General features: G+C 43.1%; 1 protein-coding gene across 1 annotated transcript in view; it reads left to right on the top strand.

Moving 5' to 3' along the window:
- The first annotated feature begins 2,834 nt into the window (after nucleotides 1-2,834).
- The window catches only part of Clic5 (chloride intracellular channel 5), a 143,030-nt gene continuing 127,703 nt past the window's right edge, over nucleotides 2,835-18,161 (top strand). Inside the window, exon 1 of the mRNA XM_060369682.1 lies at nucleotides 2,835-3,450. Coding sequence (XP_060225665.1) covers nucleotides 2,929-3,450 — 522 coding nt within the window. The 5' untranslated portion in view covers nucleotides 2,835-2,928. The remainder of the gene's footprint in view (nucleotides 3,451-18,161) is intronic.

The raw sequence follows: 18,161 nt of genomic DNA, 5'->3' as shown, positions 1-18,161 counted from the left end.
TGTTGGTAACAAAGCCAGTGTGACTAGGGTAGGATTGGAATGGGGAAGGGATTCAATTCATGCAAGTTTTGTGGGCTAGTGTGAGGACTTTAGATTTTACTGAGAAAAATGGGGAACCACTCACTGCTGATGGGAACAGGAAGTGACATGAGCCAGCTTGCCCTTCAACAGAGTGCTTTGTTTGTTTTATAGCCTACAACTATATATATCATGACAAAGATAAATGAGAAATTCTATCTGCGTGACCTTGGAGCCTAAACTTCAACAGGCTTGGGTATACCTCACTGAGCCACTATGAAAAATCCAATAATAGGCAGTGATGATTTAATCTTCACCGTCAACTTGACTGGGTTTGGAATCGGCTAGGAGATACACCTCTGGGCCTGTCTGTTGAAATAAAATAAAAATAAAAATGAGTGAATAGAGAAGAGGCACACAGAATGTGGTGACAGCGTTCTAGGATGTTTGTATGACTAAAAAGAGAAAGAGAGAGAGAGAGAGCCAGGAAAGCATCAGTGGTCATCTCTATCTATCTCTATCCCTGTGGACGAAGTGAGACCAGCTGCCATGCTTTCCCTGACATGGTAGACTGCGTCCTTTAAAACTGCAAGCCAAAATAAACCCACCCTTCCATAAACCCACTATTGGTCATATATTTGGCCACTGCAATTAGGAAAGTACCTAAAACACGTGCTATACAGATATGCACAACTGTATTGTTTTTGAGTAGTAACATAGGATGACCTAGAAGAGACGCACATTTTGTTCAGTAAGTAGTATACATTACCCAGAAGAGCGATGTCACCACCACCGAGATCCTAATTGGTTCTTAGAAAACAAAAGATTTGTCTTTCTCTATGGGGTTAAGGCATGTGGGGGTGATCATGAACAAAATAATTGGAAACACTAAAGGGTTGAGTAGCAGAATGATCACACACCTGGAAGTTTTAACTCGGGAGGGGGCAGGAGGAGGGTTTCCAGACAGGGTTTCTCTTTTGTAACCTTGGATGTCTTGGATTCTCTTTGTAGACCAGGCTGGCCTTGAACTCACAGAGATCCACCTTCCTCTGTCTCCCAAGTGCTGAGAGGTTTTAAATTTGTATTAATTTTATTTTATGTGTATGAGTGTCTGCCTGCATAGAGGTATGTGTACCATGTGCATACAGTACCCTTAGCGGTCAGAAGAGGGCAATAGATCCAATGGAGCTGGAGTTACAGATTATTGTGAACCATCATGAGTGCTGAGAACTGAACCTGGTTTTTCTGCAGCAGCAACACTTGCTCTGCCATCTTTCCAGCTCTTGCCCCATCCCCTAAAGGTTTGAGAACCAGAGCTGATATCAATTGTCATTAACTTGGGAACATATGCTTCCATTTCTGTGTTCTATTTTTTCTTTGTATCTCAACCCTGAAATAAAATGTTAAACGGATGTCAAGGGTTATATTTATATAACCATATGTGTTAGGTTATATAAAGTTTTAAGGTTAAGAAGAAAATTTAAACTGTTATGGCTATCTAGCTCTGGAACCGAAGATAATTTATCAGACATCTGGATACATTAAACTTTTTCAGTAAGATAAATAGTTCAAAATGCCAACACTTCGAAGGCACAGGAAGGCCATCTCTGGGAATTTGAGGCCAGCCTGGTCTACACAGCAAGTTCCAGACCATTTAGGATCGCATAGAACTTGTCTAATAAGCAAAAGAATTAATGTCATCAATCTTTAAGATCCACCTCTACTTCCTTCCCCTTATCTAGTCCTTACCTTCACTCAAAGCTAAGTTTGTTCTGGAAGCTTCTGTAGAAGCCTCAGGACCTAATATGCTGTGGCTATAACATACCAAACCCAAATGCTTTGAAGCTTTTGAACCAGGACTATGATGCTTATTGCTTTTCAGATGATTTCTAGGCATTAGAATTCATTTACACCCTGCATGAATTTCACTTCAGAAAGTCGTACAACTTGTATGCTGAAGAGAAATGGGTCTTAGTAGAATAGAGCACCAAACCACAGAGCAAAGAGCATTCACAGGAAGATGAGCAGCGTCTACAGAGGACAGCTACCAGGTGGTCTTGTACATCACAAGCTAAGGTCAACTGCACCTAACACTTCATACAGCTTTTCTAGGTCTGTTGGGATTTACTTTTCCTTCCCAGGAGAGTTATCTTCTACTTCTTTGGTTTAGTGCTCAGTTCAGAATATTGTGTAAGAGGGCATCTTAGTGGACACTGTGGACAACTCTGTACAATATGAGGGAAGTGGGGTTAAAACCAAAGCCACGAATGTTTGAGTCTCATTTTGTGTGGTGTGTATCGATGCGCCCACAGGCACTTATCTTCTTTCCCTTCTGCCATTTAATCACCTACTGGTGTTTCCAGATAGGAACTGTGAATAAAAACAGTTACTTAGCTGAGCTATGTGGGATTCATGACATAGAGCATCAATTTGAAAAAAAAAATCATTTGTATAATGAATTCAGCTGAAAGCAGACAGGTTTACACTGAGATACAATCCTCCCCTGATTTGTGGGGATATCTTGTTTGGGGTCAGCAGTGAGAGTGATTGCAGCGGAGGGCGACTCTATGATTCACGAGAGGCTAAATGTTCAGAATTTCAACTGGATTGATACTTCAACTTCTTTGAGTTGCTGGAAGTGGAGTTAACACCAGCATCTGGTTGAGAGTGTCTTCAGTGAAGAAGGAGTTAACCATGCAGGTGAACTTTATCTTCTGTCCAATGGGTCTGTGGTTTGCGTATTAAATCTCCGGTAAATGATTGCTAGAGACCTATCACTGATAGCTGTGGTGAAGGGCTGTATTTCAAAAGCCCATTGATTCCTGTTCTCAGTGGTAAAGCAATATCCTTTAGCCCTTTCCATAGCTTTTCTCAGCTCTGCCTGGAAAAGGATCTTCCAGACCAAGCAAGATGAATGAAGACTACAGTGACATCTATGACACAATCCAAAAGGAGAGAAGGGATGAGAACCCAGACCCACTGGAGGAAAATGATGCTCCTTTATATGACGAAGTCCATGAAGACTTGTGGGCTGAAAATGATCTGTACGCCACTAGGCTAGAAAGCCATGAATATGATTCTTTGTCGGTGTATGTCTCGAAAAGGGAAGAGGCCACCCCAGCCTTCCCAGAGCCTGAAGCAGAAAGCTATCTCCTGCCTGATGAGGTGTTTTCTGAGCCCCAGGAGGTCAGGGACATCTCTATGGGAGACTCACACCCATCAAGCCAAGACCCAGAGCCTCTCCAAAAGGAGCTGCAGGAGAAAGGAAGGATGATGACCAAGAAAGAGTTGCCTTCTTTACTGAGCTTCACAGTTCAGCACAGCAGGGCCTTTTCCACCGGCCTGGACTCCCCTACCTGCCTTTCTGATGCTACTGGTCTGGAGGGAAATAAAGTAGCTTCCAGCAGCCCCGAGATCTTCCTGTTTGTGAAGGTAAGGGCTGTCTGTGACAGGCACACCTACACAGCGTAAGGTAATGTGTTCAGTGTTGTGTTTTGCTCTGTGGATCAGGGAACAGTGTATGTTGTCCTGGAGAGTGGGTCACCACCCAGCCCCCAAAGCAGAGATGATTAAATTGGTCATGTGGAATAGCTTCAGGACTTCTCATGATCCAAATTAGAAAATCCATTTAAAGTGTGTGTGTTTAATCATCGGCTTTTATAAACCACAGGAAGAGCGCTTTCTAAGAGTTTAAATGAGTGAGCAGATGTAAACTTCATTTTTCTTGTTTGGTTAAATTTCCTTTGTCAATGTTATTTTCTTTTAAAAAAAATGAAACTAAAGCCAGCAAGAGAAAGACTCATCTCCCTTCAGGGGCTCGAGTCTCCTCCTTGCATTTCTAAGGTCCCACATACTTCAGAGAGTTGGCCAGAAAACGCTGTGTCTGTCATTGTATTTGCTCTGTCAACACCAATAAAACTCAGATCTAATGCTGTAAAATAATTTGACAATTTCCAAGATGCCAACCACGTGTTAATATTTAATGCCTACGATAGCGAAACAAAGACGTTTGCTGATCTTTGACTTAGATTGCTAATGTCAAAAAGGTTATGACCATGATTGATATTAAAATATAAAGTGATTCCGAGTTAAATAAATCAATCCATGTGGAAGACCCCTCTTCTCCAACCCCCACCAATCCACATAATACTCATCTTCACATAAATGTTTTCATGTGAAAACACATTACTGTGTTACTGTTATTTCTTGCTAATAAGAATGAATACTAAGGTTGGGCAGATGACTCAGTGGTTAAAGCCAAGCTGCTTGAGTGTGAGGGGTGGAATTCAGATCTCGAGAGCCATGTAAATGTCAGGTGGGTATCCCTGGCTCATAAGGCAGAGACAGGGCTACCCTGGAACAAGCTGGTTATCAAGATTAACTGAATTGTCAAGCTCTCGGTTCATCTGAGAGACTCTTCCTCAATGAATAGCATAAAAGCAGTAAAAAAGACTGTCGATGTCAGCTGTGGACCTTTCTATTCATGTTCCTGCATGCAGGTGCACATGCGTGCACCCAAAGCACACACTGCGTACACACACACACGTGAGAGGACAAGATCAAGGCTGCTTTGGGGGCTGGGATGTGCCTCAGTTGGTAGCGCTCTTCCCAGCACGTGCACCTCACGCCATCCTGAGCATCACATAAAACCTCCAGTGCTGGCGGAAATCTAATCAGCTCAGGAAGGGGTGGACAAGAAGCTCAGAAGTCCAAGGTCATCGTTGGCTTTATTCCAGGCTAACTTGTCTTACGTGAGGCCTTGCTTCAAAAACAAAATTACTCTATGGACCTATGGAACTCCCCATTCCATGGTAATCTCCCCCCTTTATGGTTTCCAATAGGCTGCTAATGAAGTGAACTTTGCCAGTTGAACACTTCAAGGTGCACTGCTTTGTACTTTGTCTTGTGTCTTTTACCTCCTTCAATTTACTTTTTGAAAACCTCACTTCATACTTGAGTGGTACCATGCCAAGCAACCTCGGGGAGAAGAAATGGGGAAGATGTGACTTTTGCCCTTGAGAAAAGGATGCCATGTTGTAAGAGATGGGACAGAAGGGTGGTGGACATGGTATAAGAGACGGAGACGTGGAATGCTGTGTGTGCTCTGAGGAGATGCTGAGCAGTGCAAGGAGAAGTCAGTAGGGGCTTCATGGAGGAGGTGGCATCAATCAGCCTGCCCATGTCTGTGTCTACATCAAATTGACATCACAGCGTTAAAACGCACTTTTGAAGAAGTGGAAACTAGACGTATTTCTTCTCAAGACAGAAATACCCACATGGCTTCATGAAGCAAGATAGGGAGTGCCATTATCATCCTCATTGGCCCATAAAGACACGATTTGTAAAGTTGGAAAATTATCCTGGCCTTGGGGTTTGAGCCAAACGGATATAGCAGAAAGGAATGTGGTGTCGCCTGCCTTTACCGGCAATGAGAGATGCTGCCTGACAGTAACAAGGGACTCCTCAATTGTTCCTTCTCTAAAATGGATATTGGACTTAAGCCATTTGAGCTGATGTTGTGTCTTAGCAACATTATGTTTGGAAGAGGCCATCGACTATACTGTTGATCTCAGTTCCCACAGGGGAACTTTGAGAAGGGATGTTTTGCAACATCCTGTGGGAAGAGCCACAGTTAGAGCCCCATTTGCCAACTCCACGCCTCTCTCCACCCTGCTCTGCTGGGACAGGTGTAGAGGGCATCAGTGCGGTGTGACCTCCGTGGGTTCCTTTCTCCTTCAAGCTCTCTGGAGTGTCTGCTGGGATGCCCCCTTGGAAGGACAATATGGTTAGCCATCTTCCTAGCTGACTGAGGCTTCCAAGCCCTGCGTTTTCTGCTTCCGTGCTGGGAACCAGGGCTGTAGTCCTAGCTGACTGATTTATGCATGCTCCCACCCCTTCTGGGCACATCAGCGACAGTATGAGATGGGTTTATGGGGAGGACTGCTATGTTCAACCAACTTCATGTTGAGGTTCATTTCAGCATCAACCAGACACTTAAAAGACTTCGTCTATCTGGTCCTCCCAGCCATATTTGTGACATGCGCTGGCTTTGTAAAATGACAGACAGCAACGGTGTAAATAGAAACTGCAGACAGCTGCTAGCACTAGCAAGAACTATTATAGCAGAGATGCGTGCATCTATTTCTTATTGCCGCTGTGACAAAAGACTGAAACTTTAGTGCTTGAACAGCACAGACACTGTCTTAAGACTCCAGAAGTTATTATGCCTGCACTGACCAGGGCAAGGCAAGGCTGTGCTGTTGGGCTCCAGGACAAACTTTCTTTCTGCGTCTTCTCCAGCTCCTAGAAGCTGTTGATGTGGTGTAGGCCTATCACCTCATCTCTTCTCTCAGTTTCTACTTTCATCATGTTCTCTTCATCCCCCTCCTCCTTTTTCTCCTCTCCCTTTCCTCTTCCCCCTTCTTCGCTTATGTCTCTCTGGTAAGACAAGCTTGGTTAGATTGGACCTAATAATAACCTAGGAGAGTACCATTTAAAGAGTCTTAGTTTGGTTTAACCTACAAGTCCATGTTGCCACACTAAGGAACACTCACAACTTCCTGGAATTAGCATGAGCATACCTGTGGCCATCATTCTGCTTCCCATAGAGCAGAGTGTTGAGGATGGGAGGAAGAAAGCAATATTGCTGGATGTGGAAAAGCAGACAGTGAGGTGATGGGAGAGTAGAGAAGGAGAAGCTGGGCCATGCCAGCCCTTGTGCATTAGAACCTTCATGTTCACTCTGAGTGATCCAGGCAATCTTTGGACAGTTTCAAATGGAACCCTTGGGGCCATTTTTTAATAAAAAACAGATTGTATTTGGGAAAGAGTTGGTATGGAGGCTGAGGCTGCAAGAGAATCTGTGACAGAAGGGAAGCAATGAGGGAGATGCATTGTTCGCAAGAAGGGGGCTAGCGGTTTGCTAAGAGGTTTGATGTGGAGTTTAATGAGGGAAGAGCCCTGGTTGACTCAGAGGCTCAAGCTACTGAGGGAATGGAGGTGTTCTTTCCATTCCATGCATGGACTCCTCTCAGGGGGCATGTGACTGATGGAGTGGACCATGGTGCCTGTATGTATGTGTTCAGAGGGGGAAAAGGGTGGTAGTGGGGGATGCCAGCAGGAGAGTGCTCTTGTGTTTCATGAAATGCCAAGAAAAACAAGTAATCCGATGATGATTTTTTTTTTTACAAAAGAAAAGGACACAAATGGCATACCATTTGTCATATGCATCAATAATGGCATTACCAGGGACAGCATGGGTTAAAAAACTAATTATCTGAGAGACAGAAGGAGTCCTGTATAGCTCAGGCTGGCCTCCAACTTCTGATCTTCCTGCCTCTACCTCCTGGGATGACAGGGATGCACTGCCATGCCTGGTTTTAAGCAGTGCTGGGGGTAGAACCCAGGGCTTTCCTTGTGCATGCTGAGCAAGCATCCCACCAACTCAACTACATCTGTACTTTGCAAGTTAATTTCTGTTGAGTTCTTAGTTTCTCTCCATTTGGTATGCTCACTGGCAAAATGGGTACTATAACGACACATCCCTCATAGGGTGTGCTGAATAATAATGCACTAAGAAGGTAATGCATATAAAATGCTTGGTGCCTTGTATGATATATGGCATACGGCAGGTGTCAATATCCAGGGCCCTGAACGATTTCTTGTACCGGATTTGAACTTTATGGAAATAAATTTTATTTTGAGCATAATGTTTGTTGCTAGTAGGCACCGAATAACAATATCATTGTTTTATCCTACCATGAAGATGTAGTATTGTGGAAAGAACACTCGTCTATTCTTCTGTGCCAGTTGGATGGTATGAAATATTCCTGGACCCAAACATCCCTGTATTTGAAATGCAATCTACTCCAGTTCTTATTGTCTTTGGTTCTAAAATGCGTATCCCTAGCTGTTTATCAGCTGTGGACACAGACTGAACCTTCAATCATCCATATTGACCTGTCTGTGATCAGAACATCCAGGAGGTCCACGTGGAGAAATACACAGCTTGTGGAAGCAATAGATTTGAGTGAAACTAAAATTTTTCATAGAAAATGTAAACAGTGTCATCCTGAAGGCAGGTGCCCTAACAGATGGCCATAGCTGATAGATTTGAGAGTCATAGTCACGAGCTTCTAGTCCAATGGGTCGCAACCTGTGGGTCATATCAGACATCCTGCATATCAGATGTGCACATTATGATTCATATCAGTGGCAAAATTAGTTACGATGTAGCAACAAAATGATTTTGCGGTAGGGGGTCACCACAGTATGAGGAACTGTATTAAAGTGCCTCAGCGTTAAGAAGGTTCAGAAGCACTGTTTAGTCATGGGCAAGCTGGGACTCTGGCCACTCAGTCCAGGGTATTTTCCTACTCATCTTTAATTTTAGTTTGGTGGAGTCTTGTTTGTGTTGTTGTTGTTGTTGTTGCTTTCATGTAGCTTAGGATGGCCTTAAACTCACTATGTATCTAGGATAATCTGGGACTCCGGACCTGCCTGCCTCCATTTTCTAACTGGGATCATAGTCATGTGTAACCATGAGTGACCCTAGAGTTTATCTAAAGAAATAGTTTTTTAATATAACTTGACTCAGGATAGTAAGAAGAGTTTTATTGCCATAGACTAATAACAAAAAAAGCTCCAAAAGCATTTTGTTGAGGTGCAATCATATCAGGGGCTTGTAATGCCAAGGTCCATAAAACTCAAGATATGCCACTCAACACAAGTCATTTGGTCCTAGAATGTTAGAACTGGAATTAAAAATAATAAGCAACATTAATATTTACTTTTCACCAAGTCCTCTCAAATGGTAACGTTTTACATAGTTTATATTGTACAGATATATTCTTAATGTACCACATTGGTATAATTTGTAAGTGAAAAGTGGGCAAATACTTACTTTTTGTATTGGTGGGATGTACAGTGTAAAAGAACACATTGATTCCTAAGCCTTTGTATTAGTTAGGGTTCTCTAGAGTCACAGAACTTACAGAATCAATCTACATATGTGTACGTAAAGGAGATTTATTGGAATGACTTACAGGCTACAGTCCAGCTAATCCAACAATGGCTGGCTGTGAATAGAAAATCCAGAATCTAGTAGTTTCTCAGTCCCACAGGCTTGGTGTCTCAGCTGGTCTTCAGTACAGGTTGAAATCCAGAAGACGTGGGCTCCAATGCCAGTAAAGCAAGGATGTGCTAGCAAGGTGAGGGCAAGCAGGCAAAGAACAAGTGCTTCCTCCTCCTCTGTCCTTGTGTAGGCTTCCAGCAGGAGGTAGGGCCCATATTAAAGGCTTGTGTCTTCCTGCCTCAAGATTTGGATTGAAAGTCTGTGTCTTCTCACTCAAGATTCATAGTTCATTCCAGATTTAGTCAAGTTTACAACCAAGAATAGTCATCACAGACTTCCTTATCCCCTGCCAGAGGGTGGCCTGGGGCTCTTTCCTTAGTCACTGCCTGATAAGATCAGGTCTCTTGAACATCCAAGTTCTTCCAAGAAATTTTCATAAGCAACCCATTAAATCCATTTGTCTTTAAGGAGGACAGGGTTTATCATTGCAGGTGAGAAACTATAAAACCCCACTGAATAATGAGGGAGAGGAAGATGGGCTTGGATACCGAGTGTCATGCTCACCTAAAGCTGGAGAAGGGTAGTCCTGGCTGCGCACAGCAGAGGCACCCAAGGGTAGGACTAGATTCATGTGGTTAGATGGATAAAAGTTGATGGAGGTGACAGATGGTGAAGACAAAGAACTAAGAAACTTGGAATTTATTCTGGAAGCCATCAAATGTAATGAGGGTTCTTTGGCTGTTCTTCTTTCTTTCTTTCTTTCTTTCTTTCTTTCTTTCTTTCTTTCTTTCTTTCCCACTGTACCAGAAGACAGACAACCATATTACACGCATTTCCACTTGTCACCCAGAGCAGGACCAAGACATCTATCATGATTCATGTCTAATATCCATTCCTAAATTTACCTGTAAAAACCTATGTGCAATTAAGGGTGTTACCTTTCAACTCATTGTCTGGAAATGTTCAAATGTTTAAGCACTTGGCTATATACACATAGAAAATTTAGAAAGAGATAGAGTTATATTATTTTATAGATTACCCCTGTAATTTTGTAGTTGTTAGATGGGAAATATAAGAATTCCACACAAAAATATCAACCATTGTTATTTTAGTATTAAAAAACGTGTTTGGGTAGGTCTGGAATAACCAGGCTAGAGCATTCCTAATATGTCTGAAAGGTCTTCCTGTTCCATGATCAAGAAGAACACTCAGCTCTAATGTCACTGCTAAAGACACTCCAAGTAGTTTTTGGAAACATTCGTAAGAATACAAAAGCCCACGTTGTCTTCTGAGCATCTTCAATTCCACAGACCCAACAAAGCATGTAGAAACAAACCAATAGGTTGGCATCAACAGACCACTTGTACATGTTAATTACAATGTTGAGAATTCTATCAAGAATCAGTCACATTCAACGCCATTTTTGAGGGGTCCATGTGAACTGCTTTGCCTTGAAAATCAATTTCACTAGTCAGTTAGTCACAGAATCCCAGCATCGTGACAAGAATATTACCAACCAGACAACTCAAGCAACATTTACAGAGCTGTCGGCGGCAAGCTGGCACTCTAGGCTGTTAGCCAGAGGTGGTTTTATTTATATTGACACCTGTGGCTTGGTGGTCATCTGTACGTTTCAGAAGGTTCAGGAACATTTTAAAGCTCTGGGCAAAATGTTCTGTGTCAGGAGATCTCAGAACTCTCTCACAGAAACCATAGTTGTCACTGTCATGTGTTCCTTCCCTACATGGGTGCTCTTGACTCCCATGCCTATGTATGAAATTTGCTGCTGTTTGACATAGTTCCTTGTCCTTCCTATGTAGTCAACTATTTGATCTAAACCTGCCATCTTGAGAATTCTCTTCAAAGGAGTAAAAGAAAATATTACTCAAACCAGGATGTGGGGATTATATTAGTTCTCAGAATGAAGGTGGTGGGACACAATATTTCTAAGTGCTGGGTGAACTTGTCCTAAAGAGATTCAAACAAACATATGTTCATCTTAAGGCAAAATAATAGAAGGAACCATTCCACCCAAGCATACCTTGATAAGCCATTAAGTCTTTTTTTTGTCTCATAGGCGTATAGGTGAGGGGTTGCTTACGTGAGTATGGGTGACACCCGAAAAAAACACATCCATAAAGTCTCAGCTGAGCCTGAAATGATGACCTCTTCACAGCTACATATATGGAGCCCGCATTACACTTCAACTCCACTTTCTATATACTTTCCAAAGACCACATGCAGCTGGGACAGAATTTCATACATATAGGCAGAGAGGATCAGGAGGAACTGAGTGCTATGATATCAGACAAGGGTCTAAAGATGTTTCCCAGCCCCTTTCTCTGAGGAAACATTGACAAGCCCACTGCTCAACACACACTCAGTTTTCTTCATGTAGTCAACCGTCCTCTTCTTTCTGGACTCATGTTCCCTGGGAAGATATCTCCGATCCTCAGGGCAGTTCAGACTTTCCATCAGCACTTACCTTTGTTGTAATGCTTGTCACTACAGGTTTCTCATGATCTGGTTGGTTGGTTCTCCCCAGTTTCCCACTGTGCAGAAACCTCCAGCCACATCTTGACCCTGTGTAACCCCCATAGTTAGGATAATCTGGCCCACAGTTGGGGCTGAGAAATTCCCACTGAACCATGGACCATGTTGGTGAAGGGAAGGGTAATTGGGCTAGCCTCTGAAGGAGTCATTTCTCAATGTGCTCTGGGGAACTAGGTGAGCATTCAGGAAGAGCCATGTGTCTCTGACTTCTTGTGAGAAACCAGCTGGCACTGAGGAGAAAGAGAAACTGAAACTCCCATCTACTGAAGTTTGCCCTGGGCTAGGTTACTGGGCTGTGCTTGTCTTTTGGCTAGCACTGTGGAGCTGTGGCTGGATTCTGACACTAACCACATAATGCTGGAGACCTGCCAGAGATACCACCTGCTTGTTGGGTCCTAGATTTCTCACTTGTGCAAACAAATTGTTGAATGAGATCCATCCAGGTTCCCCTCTCTCCTTTGAGCACGCTGCTTATATGTATGGTTTGAAAATGGAAACAAACAAAGAAACAAACAGAAGACAGAAGAGAGAGATTCACTCCCCAGACCCATTTCAATTTCCAATTCCTAGGGCAAGATATTCTGAAGTGACATGGATGTGCTTCTGAAAGTTTTTATGCACACTGTGACGATTTCACGTATCTGAAATTATCTCTTGCTTTTCCTCTTAACATGAATTGTGATACACCTTACACCCAACTATCTAGGGTGTCTATTTATACTTGAAATATAATTTATGTGCATTAAAATTTGTACATTTTAATGAGCTTTGACAGACATGCATAGCCATGACACTACTACCACAGTCTTGATACAGACCGTATTCATCACCTCAGAAAGTCCCTCGCAGACACCTCCTGACTCTCAGAAGCCACCAACATTCATCCTTTCCCTATATTTTTGTCTTCTTCGAAAGATGACGTAGGGTGTAGCACAGGGATAGAGCGGTTGCCTTACATGTGCAAAGCCGGGGGTTAGATACGCAGCCTCATAGAATTAAAAAAATGAATAAATAAAACAATCACCAGGTAGTGTATAAATAAATGAGGTTTCTTTGGCCTGAAACTCGGGTGGATGAAATGTCAAAGAGCAAGGTGTATCGCCTGACGCAGTCACGACAGGCCAGCGAGAAGGGTGCATTGCTGTGTTCAGAAGAGGTGAGACACGAGCAAGAAAGCAAGTCTCCAAAGAGTGTCACCCCTCTCTGCGGGTGCTGCCTTTGTGTTCTAAACAATGCTTAAAGTCACTACGGCCTCAGTGCAATTGTAACGGGGTCTAAACTTCTGGGGAGACACATCCAAACCACAGCCAAAACAGAGCATTCCGTATGCCAACACGACCAGCCCATTTTCACTTAGAAATGTTTGTCTTACTCCGGGTCACTAGGCTTTTCTTCCTACGCTTTGTTCAGAAGTTTTATAGCTCCGAGCCTGCAGATGCCTTCAAACTCACTTGATGTTTACTACAAAAATTGCTTTTGTTTTCGCCCTTCCTTTCCCTTTCCTCCTGCCTTTCTCCTTCCATTATTCTCTCGATTTTCCTTTATCTCTTTAAGATTTTATTTGTAATTATGTGCATATGTGGGAATAGTAAGGGCTTGTGTGTGACGGTGCTGTGGAAGCCAGAGGAGGGGAGGAGGGGCGGACATTTTCTTCCCTTTTACAAACCACGATGTGGCAGGCTCAGGGTTGTCTACATCATGCTCTCTTCATTTGTGAGTTTGGCCACTTGTAGCTTTCGAGTGATTTGTTGAACTTATTGTCAAGTCTCTCCTCACCGGGCTCATGTTTCCTTCTACCTTTGTAGGCATCTATCATATATTTATAGAGGAATATTCTTCTACACGACTTTGATCGGTTTATTTACCTATGGGTTTATCGTGATGGTTTGGCCTCCCCCCACCTGTTACGAGCGGCATCTTGCTAATTGTGGGCATACTGAGAGACGTATTTTGGACTCCAGATATTGGGGACCATATTTTGTTGTATCCCTTTAAAAAGGATAGGGCCTCACTCTCCCTTGGAAGCTAAATTCTTGGAATGGATTTGTCTAGTTATTTTGGCTCTGTTTGTGGAGCCGTCTACTGTGAAGACTCTACCCAATGCTGGTGTGCTAGGTCCTCTCTCACTCTACCACCTGGAGACACAAACTCTCACCAGTCCAGTGTGGGGACCTGCTTCTCCCACAGGTATTTTTCTTTATTTCATAGTTTCTTGAAATGGGTATGCAAGTCCAGACTTAGCCAAAGATTTAAGAAGGCCTGTCTGAAGTATGCTATTGTTCTATCTGTCTGTCTGTTGGTCTATCTATCTATCTATCTATCTATCTATCTATCTATCTATCTATCTATCTATCTATCTTCTCTGGTACTTAGAACTGAAAATTCCAGCCGGGTCTAGCTGCTCAAAAAGTCCACTCTTCACTCAATACAGAGACTGGTACACTATATGTAGATCCCACAGTGCCTGTTCTCAGTATCTGAAAATCATTGTTTTATATCATTTTTCAGCAGTAAGGTAGAAATCTGATTTCCTTTCTTTTCTCATGACTAGCAGCTGGGATTATGTGAGCTTAAGCTCTTCATTTCGTTTTAGCTGCTTCTCCTTTCTTTAAGTTTGAATTGAAGTTTCAAGTACAGTCACAAAGTCCAACAAAGTCCAATGATCTTGGCATTATTTTGTGAAATGATAGCTTCAGCAAATATGTTGGCCTCTGGTGAAAGGTTTCTTTCTGACCCTTACTCTTCTTCTCTTAAAGTTGTGTTGTCTTTTGCAATGTCTCTATATTTTATATATATATATATTTGAGTTCTCAGCATATCCTACCTAATTATTCACTGATACAATTATAAACATGATATCTCATCTGTTGATCTTGTACCATTCAAGCCTCTGGTGAGAAACTTGTTTTTATTTCCACCAAAGTGAAATCCTATTGGCAAGCTATAACCCCATACCCAGCCTCAGTGGTCAGAATCTACTTGTGTATAAACTCTAATGTGTGCAAGGGAAAACCATTTGGATTGGCAGCTTTGCCCCTACATGGAAGACACTCCTTCAAACACACGAGACAGGGGCTGTGGACATGCATTGCGAGTAAAGCTCTTTCCACACATTCATGAAGAGCAGAGCTTGGCTCTCTAGAACTTACTTTATGTTAATTATGTTAACGTAGTTAACATATGTTAATGTTAACATAATATGTTATCATAATAAAGTATGTTCACTTACTTACCAAGCAGGGAATGGGAGTGCATGTTCATAATCTCAGTTCTTCCATGGAGAGATGGGAGAAACCCGGAAGCCCATCAGCCAGCAAGCCTTGTGTACACAGCAAGGAACAACAAGAGACCCTCTCTAGAGAAAGGTATAAGGTGAGGACCAACATCTGGCTGCCATCATATGCACACTGTGACATACACATGCCCCCACTCTCATGTATGAACAGGTAAAAACATGCATATCCATGTATATCTCACACAGTCAAAGATGAAGAAACACAAGACTGTCCTGTGAGGAGAGCATTTTTCACCTGAAACTAAGTGGTCTGTTTATATAGTGACAAATGTCAGCCATCTAGGCTGGGAGCCATGCCCATCTGTATCTTTAAGGCTGAGTTCTTTCTCCTCCTTGAATGAGCCTTTGGGTCAACAATAAGTACCAGGTCTGTGTGAAAAGCCATCAGCTGTACTGAGAGAGCTTGCGGGCAGTGCTCACATGGCAACCGCTGAAATAAATAAGAGAATGCATTGTTTAGCAAACATCTAATGTGCCAAGGTTTCAATGCTCACACCTAAGGTAAACATGGAAGGTGGTAGCAAACAACTAGAAGGAGTGACTATTGTTCACTCTCCTGTGACTACAGAAATGCCTTTTATATGTGTTCTTCTGCGGTGACAAGAAAGGAAAGAGTTTTAACGTCTACAGTAGCAGCTCTCCAGAAACTGGCTCCATTCTTCCAGAACTACATTATTCCAAATGACAGCCACGAGTACATGCAGCTGTTTCAGTGTAAACGAAATAAAATACGAGTCAGTTCTTCAACCCCGTTGGCCCTCTTTCAAGTATGCCCACATTGGAAGTGCAGACAAGGAACCAGTCTACCAGCAGAGTGTTTCACAGGGTAGGGTGGCCTTGGAGTCACCAGAGCCGAGTTCATCTTTGCCATGACAGGACCTGTCAGTTATGCACCCACAGGCCCTTCTTGGGGATCTTATTCTTGTCTGAAAGCAGGAGGCAGAGTGGCTGGGATTAATGAGTCGGAGGAGTGCTCATGCTCACGAAGTAAAATACTGGTGAAAACCATTCAATCTCCTAAGCAGTGCTTACAGTGTCCATTTGTGTGAACAGGCTGGTTTTAAATGATATCTACTTAGGGAACGCTCTGCAGCCACAATGGGCCCTTGCAAACCACAGTGAAGCTGTTAGGATCCACTGGCCATGCTGAAAACTAGTGAGACTGTCTCTGAGGCACAGGGCTCTGTCGATGCCTCAGAAATTGCCGGGTAAAGTGTTACCCCTCCAGCCACCGGGGCCAAGTGTGGACACAGAGAGCTGGATCCTTCGATTTGCCACCTTTTTTTTTTCAGTCACAAAAACTAACTGGGTGGTCAGTGTTGATAAAGAATCATTGAGAGGCAGCCGGTATGGTGTCAGAGACCTGTAATCTCAGCCGCTAGGGAGGTGGGGGCAAGGAGGATGCAGGCTTAAGGCCAGCCTGAGCTACAGGTTGAGTTCAAGGAAGTTTAGGCAATACAGAGTTAAAAATAATACTTGAAAAAACCCTCTGGGACTGTAGTTCAATGATATAGTGCACTTAGCATGTGTGAGGCTTGACTTTCATTCCCCCAAATTAAAAAAGATATTGATAATATCCAAAAACATAATGACCAAATTAGAGCAAGGAAGTTTGTCTAGGCTGCGACGAGGGTTGTTACAGACACTGAGGAAACGCTAAGGTGATGGTTCAACAGTTCCCTTGTGAGTATAGTGAATTCTTAAGCGTAATTAACATTTTATAGCTGCAAGAGTGAGTCCCTAGTTGATCTCCTATTCTCTGTGGGGTTTCTTTTTCTATTCCTTACATCAGCAGGTCAATAAATCTTTATTGTGCCTGTACTCTGCACATCACGTGCTGGTAGTGTGAGAGGCAGAAAAGCCATGTAAGGCGGGGCCCTTTCACTCAGACTCTGACCATCTGGCTCAGGAGAATTAACTTTGAGAATGATTTAGAAAGTGATACTGGAGTTGTGGTAGGATTGGGTTCTAGAATATACGATACAGGGTAGGGAGCTACACAAGAGCAGCAGCTACAAATCAAGAGCGCACACCGTTGAGCAGCAAATGTAGGGCAAGAAATCATTTTAATTTCAAATTAATATCTCTGGGTTACTAAAGCTTAGTTTCTGTTATGTGCTGAGTACTCTGTTAGGTTACCGCCGCTGTTGAAAAATCTGTAAGGGGCTGAGAAGATTATTCAACGTACTATTTACTCTACATGTTACCCTGCCACAAAGTAGAGTCATCTGAGGAGAGACCTTCACCTGAGGAACTGCATAGATCAAATTGGCCAGTGGCATATTGGTGTGTGTAGGGGGTCATCTTGAGTATTACTTGACGTAAGAAAGCCTCGCCCACCATGGGCAGCGCCATTCCCTAAGCAGGAGGTCCTGAGCTATATATGGAATAGGAACCAACCAAATAAGCAAGAAGGTGGCATGGGTGCACATGCTTCTCCTTGACTGTGGATGTGATGTGGCAGGTGGCTTGCGAGGGTCTTTGTCTTGACTCCAAGTCAATAGTTAGCCAAATAAGCCTTTTCTTCCCTACCTTTTGCTTTTGGTTAGCATGTTTTATCACAACGACAGAAATGACGCTAGAACCAGAGATAAAGGGCTCACCACACAGGAGGAGAAACCAAGTTTCATCTCCAGCATCCATGTTAAAAGCTCGATAGTGTGATGTGATTTTGTAATCCCAGTATGGGAGCAGCAGAGATGGGAGAATCCTTGAGGCTCACTGGCTGGTCAGCCTACCCTACTAGATAACCCTAAGGCTCAGGGAGAGATTCCAATTAAAAACAAACAAACAAACATAGTGGGTGGCTCCTGAGGAGCACACCTGAGGTTTATCTTTGGTCTCTACATGTGCAATACCCATTTTTGTGTAGAGAAAGCACACACACACACACACAAAATACACAAGGTATGTTGAGAATGCAAGGCAAGGGACATCCCTGTGCTCCCTCCCCTGGGGAAAAAAAAGTACAAAGTGATGGTGGTGGAAAGGGAGTGACTGATTTCTCAGGAAGAAGCGGGAAGCCCAGAAAACAAATGGCACAGAGAAATCCAGCTGGAAAGGCAGAGGGGAGGGTGAAACAGAAAGCCGCAGTGATTGAAGGGTGCTGGGGATCAGCAAATAGTTCTGAACGTGTTGAAGAAAATGGAGAGTAGAGGACATTGAAAATGAACTGACAGCAGGAGCAAAAGTCTGAGTGCCAAAGGACAGAGGGTGAAGTTT

Source organism: Meriones unguiculatus, chromosome 16 (assembly GCF_030254825.1).
Source record: "Meriones unguiculatus strain TT.TT164.6M chromosome 16, Bangor_MerUng_6.1, whole genome shotgun sequence".
Lineage (NCBI taxonomy): Eukaryota > Metazoa > Chordata > Mammalia > Rodentia > Muridae > Meriones > Meriones unguiculatus.
Note: the sequence above shows the minus strand (reverse complement) of the source record. Positions and strands in the feature narration are given on the sequence as shown.